The sequence below is a fragment of the Emiliania huxleyi genome (genome assembly GCF_000372725.1).
Source record: "Emiliania huxleyi CCMP1516 chromosome Unknown EMIHUscaffold_1424, whole genome shotgun sequence".
Taxonomy (NCBI): domain Eukaryota; phylum Haptophyta; order Isochrysidales; family Noelaerhabdaceae; genus Emiliania; species Emiliania huxleyi.
In genome coordinates, this window is record NW_005201171.1 from 1 (window position 1) to 6800 (window position 6800).

Consider the following 6800-nt stretch of genomic DNA (forward strand, 5'->3'; position numbering starts at 1 on the left):
GATCCCATCGCGCGGCTCGCCCTCTGCGTCCGCAGCCTCACGCGCACCCCGAGCCACGAATGCCCCTGCCGCCGAAAGCCAAGCACGGGCGCCGCGCAGGCGGCGGGAGCCTAGTGCCACACCACCCACGGGAATGAACCCACACTGGATTCGGAACTCTGGAGGTGTGGGACTAGCGGCCTCCGCCTCCGCACCACCCTCCTCGCCGGCGCTGACTGCCTCCGCCTCCGCCTCCCCCCCCGCCCCCGGCGCAGCGGCGGGCACGAAGAAAATGGACAGCGCGCCGCCGCCGCCCGCGCCGCCGCCCGCGCCGCCGCCCGCGCCGCCGCCCGCGCCGCCGCCGCCCGCTCCAGCTCCACCGCGCATCTCCCGCCGCAGCGCCGCCGCCAGCTGCTTGTCCGCCCGCACGTCGCTCGCCCGCAGCGCTTTCTCGAGGCCGTCGACGCATTGCACTCGCCCCCAGCCGCCGGCGGCGCTCTCCGTATACACAGCCGAGGCGCAAGGGGGCGGCTGGGTGGCGGCGGAGGGCGCTGGCGGCGCCGGAAGGCGCCAGTAGCGCGCTCCGTACCGATCCATACCGAGGGGTGAGAGACGGAGCCGCCGCTGCTTCTCGCAGAGCGCCTGCAGGGAAGCGGCCGAGGAGGCTCCAAGAAGGGTCCGAGGAGCCGCCAGGCTACCGACGCGGTGTCGGCCGAGCGCCTGCGTGCCGGAGACGCCAGCCTCAGGGCCGGACCACGGTACGGTGCAGGGTCTTCAGAGCGACGCGAGGGCGGTGAGCACCGCTGAATACGGCCGAGCGCAGTTGGATACGCGTCCCCTCGAGCGCTAGTTGGGATAGAAGAGCACGTGTTCCGCTTCTAGGGTCCCCGGCCCGTCCGTGCTGCCAGATACGGGGAGATACGGGGAGATACGGGGAGATACATGGGGAGATACATGGGGAGATACATGGGGAGATACAGGGGGAGATACGGGGAGATACGGGGAGATACATGGGGAGATACGGGGAGATACGGGGAGATACGGGGAGATACATGGGAGATGCATGGGAGAGACATGGGGAGATACATGGGGAGATACGGGGAGAGATTCCGCTTCTCGGTTCGACAGCCTCCCTCGCGTGCGCGTCGTCCGCCGCCGCCTCTCCCTCTCCCCCGCCCTTGCCGCCCTTGCCGCCCTTGCCGCCAACGCCGCCCTTGCCGCCCCTGCCAGCGCCGCCCTTGCCGCCGTTGCCGCCAGCGCCGCCCGTGCCGCCAGCGCCGCCCGTGCCGCCAGCGCCGCCCGTGCCGCCAGCGCCGCCCTTGCCGGCGCCGCTCTTGCCGCCGGCGCCGCTGCCGTCAGCCTTGCCGCACCCTCCGCTCGCCTTCTTTGAGCCGGGGGGCCGGCCAGGCCCGCGCCGGGGCTTGGCCGCCTCGACCTGACCGAAGCAATGACGGAGGTGTCGCTCGCTCTCGCTCGCTCAGTCTGCAGCTCCATGAGTCCGCCCAAGGTGACTGAACGGCCTGCCACACCTCGGCCACACCTCGGCCACACCTCGGCCACACCTCGGCCACACCTCGGCTGCACCTCGGCCACACCTCGGCTGTACCTCGGCCACACCTCGGCTAGATCTCGGCCACACTCGGCCACACCTCGGCCACACCTCGGCCACACCTCGGCGGCATCTCGGCGGCACCTCGGCGGCATCTCGGCGGCATCTCGGCGGCATCTCGGCGGCATCTCGGCGGCATCTCGGCGGCATCTCGGCGGCATCTCGGCGGCATCTCGGCGGCATCTCGGCCTCCTCTGCCGCGGCGTCAATCATGCTGTGGAAGCGGGGAGAGGACAGCACACGCTCGCAGAGCGCCTGCAGCGCCACGAGTCCCCGAGATTACCCGAGATTACCCGAGACTACCCGAGAGTACCCAAGAGTACCCGAGAGTACCCGGGAGTACAGCACACGCTCCCCCCCCCCCCCCCCCTCCTCCCCCACAGAGCGCCTGCAGCGCTGCCGCTCGCAGCGCCGCCGGGATTGCGCAATACTCGCGAGACTGCAACTGGCGCCCGAGCGCGACGAGGTCGTCGGGCGGCAGCAGAGGCTCCTTGTGGGCTCCTCCCGGGCCGCGCTGATTCAGACGAAACCCGTCGGCGTGCGCCCGCCACTGCAGCAGCAGCTGGCGCAGCAGCTCGGGCCATGTGAGACCGTCTAGCAGCGCCGCCGCATCGCGAACCTTGATCAAGTCGTGCCCGAGAGCGAGCGGAGGCGCGAGGAGCTCCCCGAGCAGCACGCCCGTGGTTGGGTCTTCCTCGGGCGGCCGCGGCGAGGGCGAGGCGGAGGAGGCGGCGGCGGCAGGGTGGTCGGCGGCGCCGCCTCCGTCTGGCTCCCACAGCCCACGCTCTTCGCTCCAAACCATCCCCTTCTTCGGGCGCCCTCGTGGCTGCGGCCCCGGCCGAGGCTGCGGCTCCTCCTCCGCCCCCTCGTCCTCCTCCGCCACCGCCTCGATCTCCCGCCACTCCGCGTCGTCGTACTCGGAGAGCAGCGCCCGCAACAAAGCCACGTGGACCGCGCTCACCGCGCCTCCCGCCGCCGCCGCGCCGCTGTCCGAGAGCCCGTCCGCCAGCCGCTCGAGTGACCACGCGCCCGCGTCCAGTCCAAGCTCGTCGCCGAAGACGCTCAGCATCTGCGCCGCCACCAGCAGCGCGGGCGCCGCCTCCTCCGCAACGCCGGCGACCGCCGGAAGCAGCGGCGGCAGCGGCGGCGGCGGCCGCTTGGGGGACTTCTTTGGCGTCTTTTTGGGCGACTTAGACGCCTCCGCCGGACGCTTTCCCGACGAGGAGGCGCCGGCCGCTGAACCCGAGGCGCCGGCCTGTCCCGGGCTCTTCCCGCCTCTTGCGGGGCTTGGGGCGGAGGGCCGGTCCTGCGGGCAGCTGTTCTCGACCTTCTCGACCTTCTGCTTGAACATGCTCGTCAGCGTCTTCTGCGGCATGATGGACTCGTCACTCGCGCTCGCCCCCGGGGGCCGCCACGGGAAGGGCTGTCGGTTGTTCTCTTGTGCGAAACTCTCGCGCGCGCTCGCGCAAGAAAACCCGGATTGTTTTGCGGGCGATTTTTTTCTTTTTTCTTGTGTCTTGTGAGCTTGTTTAATAAAATGAACTCGGGGGCACGGGACGCGGCACAAACGGGGCACAAACGCCAGGCTACAAAGACGGCGAGGCACGTAGTGACGCAGGGGAGTCTAGGCGACGGCGGCGTCCTCCGTCCGACGCCGCGGCGAGCCTGAGCTCGGTCGCAGTCTCTTCCGCCGCCGCGAGCTGCAGCGCGCGACTGACGTGCGCTTGGCCTGCAGCGACAGCCACGACCGCGTTGACCAGCTCGCCTCGTCCTCGTGCTGCCGCTTCGAGAGCTTGTTGCGCACCTTGTCCTTCATCTGGTAGAACAGCCGCTTGACCGCGTTGCACCACCCGCCGAAGGTTTCGAACAGGTACATCTGCACGTCGGTGTCCGAGCGCGAGAGGGCGTGCGCGTAGTCCGCCTTCTTGTACGCCACATAGCCGCCGCCGTCGCTCGGCCTGAAGTCGCCGTCCCCGACAGCGCCGCGCTGCTCGAGGCCGAAGACGTCCGCGCTCGTGCCGGGCTCGGTGTGTTGCCGAGGCCGACGAAAGCGCCTCGCTGGCCGACGTCCTCCGGGTTGGAGGAGAGCGGGTCCTTGAACTTGACGTCGCCGACGAGGCGTGAGCGCGAGCGGCCGGCGCCCGCCACCGAGACGTCGGGCCGGTAGTCGTTAGAGTAGCCGAGGTGGTCCCGCGGCTCCACCTCGACGAGCATGCCCCACACGCTCCGCATGACCTTGGCCAGGGCGGCGAGGAGGCTGTTGTGGCGGCCGCAGTGCCCGACATAGCGGGTGGGCAAGCCCTAAAACGGCGGGAGGGGTAGGGCTATATCGATAGAGCTAGAGGGCTCAACCACCCCTCCACCACCGCTGAGAAGGCGCAGATCGACCGCCGGGCCGCGTAGTCGTCGTTAAAGGCCTAGGTGGCCCCTCATCAATCCACCCCGAAAAATGGGGTCGTCGGTCCAGCGCAGCCCCTTGGTCAACTCAGGGTCCACACCCCGTACAGCGCCTCGCTCGTCGCTGCTTCTAGGGTACCCAGGCTCCGGGCCGGTGTGCGGGGAGCGAACCTTAGCGACCGCCCAGAAGCTTTCTGAGCGAACCAATCGGGCCAGGATCATCAGCATATGTCCCCTCCACAACATCGTGGGAATTTGAGCGGTATTTGAGGAGCACCGCGACTCTGAAGTTCGGCCGGGTGGTCTGCAGACCCCCCCCCCCCCCGGGCAGCAGAGGCTCCGTGGGGTCGAAAAGTCGACGCTGGGAGTCGCACTCGTCAAGCCATCGCAGCACCACGCGGTCCGCACGTACCGCCCACATCCCCTCCACCGCTGAGAAGGCGCAGATCGACCGCAGGGCCGCGTAGTCGTCGTTAAGGAGCGGTTTTTGGAGCCGTACGAAGAGGTCCCAGACGGGCGAAGATGCGGTTTTTCGACGACCACACGCGATGTGGTATCTGGTTTTTGCTAAAAACGGGCCGCCTAGTGCAGCATCACTAGTACAACACGCAACCACACTGAGAGCTCCACACTAGCCGGTATAGGCGAGCACCGGCGGCCTCACCGTCGCCGCTCGCGGCGGAGCCGACGGCAGAGCCACGGGCGGGTGCGACCTTTTGGGGGGACATGAGCTCGCCCGGACGTCGCCGATGGCTCAGCGCGCCTCTTCCCGCCAGCGCGGGGCGGCCTACCTACAGGAGCGAGGGGGAGGAAGACGGAACTGAGCCCTAGGTTCGTGATCCTGTCGCCGGCAAGGGCTGGGAGAGGGGCGGCAAGCGACGGGCGGGTCCGCGACCTTTTGAGCGCCCATGAGCTCGCCGGGACGTCGCCGATGGCTCAGCGCGCCTCTTCCCGCCAGCATTAAACGGCCTACACACAGGAGGGAGGGGGGGGGAGACGGAACTGAGCCCTAGGTTCGTGCAAAAGCGCCGGCAAGGGCTGGGAGAGGGGCGGCAAGCGACGGGCGGGTCCGCGACCTTTTGAGCGGTCATGAGCCGGCAGGGAGGCCGGCGATGGCTCAGCGCGCCTCTTCCCGCCAGCACTAAACGGCCTACACACAGGAGGGAGGCGGCCGGCGCGAGCGGAGAACGACGGGCGGAGATCGGCTGGTTTGGCACGAAAAGACGAGGCGCCAAGGGGGGGGGGTGGAGCCTCGGTACCCTAGATGCTGGGCTTGGGCAGCTGCCTTTTCTGGGGGCGATGTCAGAGTAAAGTGTGTGCCGGAACAAAGACACGGCTTGGGCCCGGTTTCTTTGCCCGCGCGGCCCGCTCTCTGTTTTCCTTTTAATAGACACTCTGCGGAACGTTGGGCACCGCACGCGGTCCTCTCGAGCTCTCCCTGTCCCTCTGACATGCGCGAGGCCGCGGGCAACACATGGCGGGATGCTTGGGAGAGGCGCGAGGGACTGTGCTGCTGCGCCCCCCCCCCCCCCTTCGCCTCGGAGGGGAGAGAAAGGAGAGCCCGAGACGAGGAGGCGGCCGAAAGGGCGGAGGCGCTGAATAACCTGGAGAGGCCCTTCAAGAGCAGTAGAGCGGCTCTACGCGACGGTCCACGTCTTGATGCACGCGTCGAGGCCGGCCGAGGCGAGGACGGCGCCGTCGCCGACAAACGCGAGCGCCGACACACCGCCCGCGTGCGTGGTGGAGCCGTGCAGCTTGTGCTTCGGCGGAGGCTTGAACGGGCCGGCGGGGAGGTCTCCCCACACGATGATCGAGCCGTCGACGCCGCCCGAGGCGAGGACGCCGGCGGCCGAGAAGGTCAGGCAGGTGATGCGGGTGGGGTGGAAGCCCTGCAGCCCCCAGCTGAGTGGCGTGCCGGCGCCCACGTCCCAGATGACGATCTCCTTGTTGGCGCACCCCGAGGCCAGCCGCTTGCTGCCTGGCGCGTAGGCGAGGCAGGAGATGGCGGCGATGTGCTTGTCCAGCACCTTCTCCTCGCCGCCGGCCGCGGTGAGCAGGCGGACCTAAGGGAAGGTATGGGGAGGTGTAGGGGTAGGGGCAGGGGCAGGGGCAGGGGTAGGGGCACTCGCGTCCCCAAGGATCTAGCACGGCATTCACAGTGCACGCGAACCGTGTGTGTGTATTGTCTAGTCTGTGTGGATGTGTGCCGCCCCAGCGTCCGTCCGTCTCTTGCCGCCGTGGTCAGACTGCGTCTTCGCCACTCCAACTAACCAGCGGACCTTGTTGTCCGCGCCGCCCACCGCCACCGCGCCGCCGTCGGGCGCGACGGCGACGCAAGCCGGCTCGAAGCTGAGGGGGATGGAGGAGGGGGCCGTGCCGAGCTTGTCACGCGTCACGAGGAGCAGCGTGCTCGCGGTGGTGACCACCTGTTCACAGCTGGAGGTGTGAAGAGGCGCTGTTCACACGAGGAGCAGCGTGCTCGCGGCGGTGACCACCTGTTCACAGCTAGAGGTGTGAAGAGGCGCTATTCACACGAGGAGCAGCGTGCTCGCGGCGGTGACCACCTGTTCACAGCTGGAGGTGTGAAGAGGCGCTGTTCACACGAGGAGCAGCGTGCTCGCGGCGGTGACCACCTGTTCACAGCTGGAGGTGTGAAGAGGCGCTGTTCACACGAGGAGCAGCGTGCTCGCGGCGGTGACCACCTGTTCACAGCTGGAGGTGTGAAGAGGCGCTGTTCACACGAGGAGCAGCGTGCTAGCGGCGGTGATCACCGCGGCGAGCTTTCCTCCCACACCCATCGACACGGGGCACGCAT

General features: G+C 68.9%; 1 protein-coding gene across 1 annotated transcript; it reads right to left on the bottom strand.

Annotated features, from left to right (window-relative positions):
• Positions 1-5355: 5355 nt before the first annotated feature.
• On the bottom strand, positions 5356-6783 carry EMIHUDRAFT_460577 (hypothetical protein; the record flags this gene model as incomplete). Its single annotated transcript, XM_005787399.1, has 3 exons — positions 5356-6048; positions 6265-6411; positions 6727-6783. The coding sequence occupies 3 exons, from the start codon at positions 6781-6783 to the stop codon at positions 5623-5625; spliced, it is 630 nt and encodes a 209-aa protein (XP_005787456.1). The 3' UTR covers positions 5356-5622.
• Between the last annotated feature and the right edge of the window lie 17 nt (positions 6784-6800).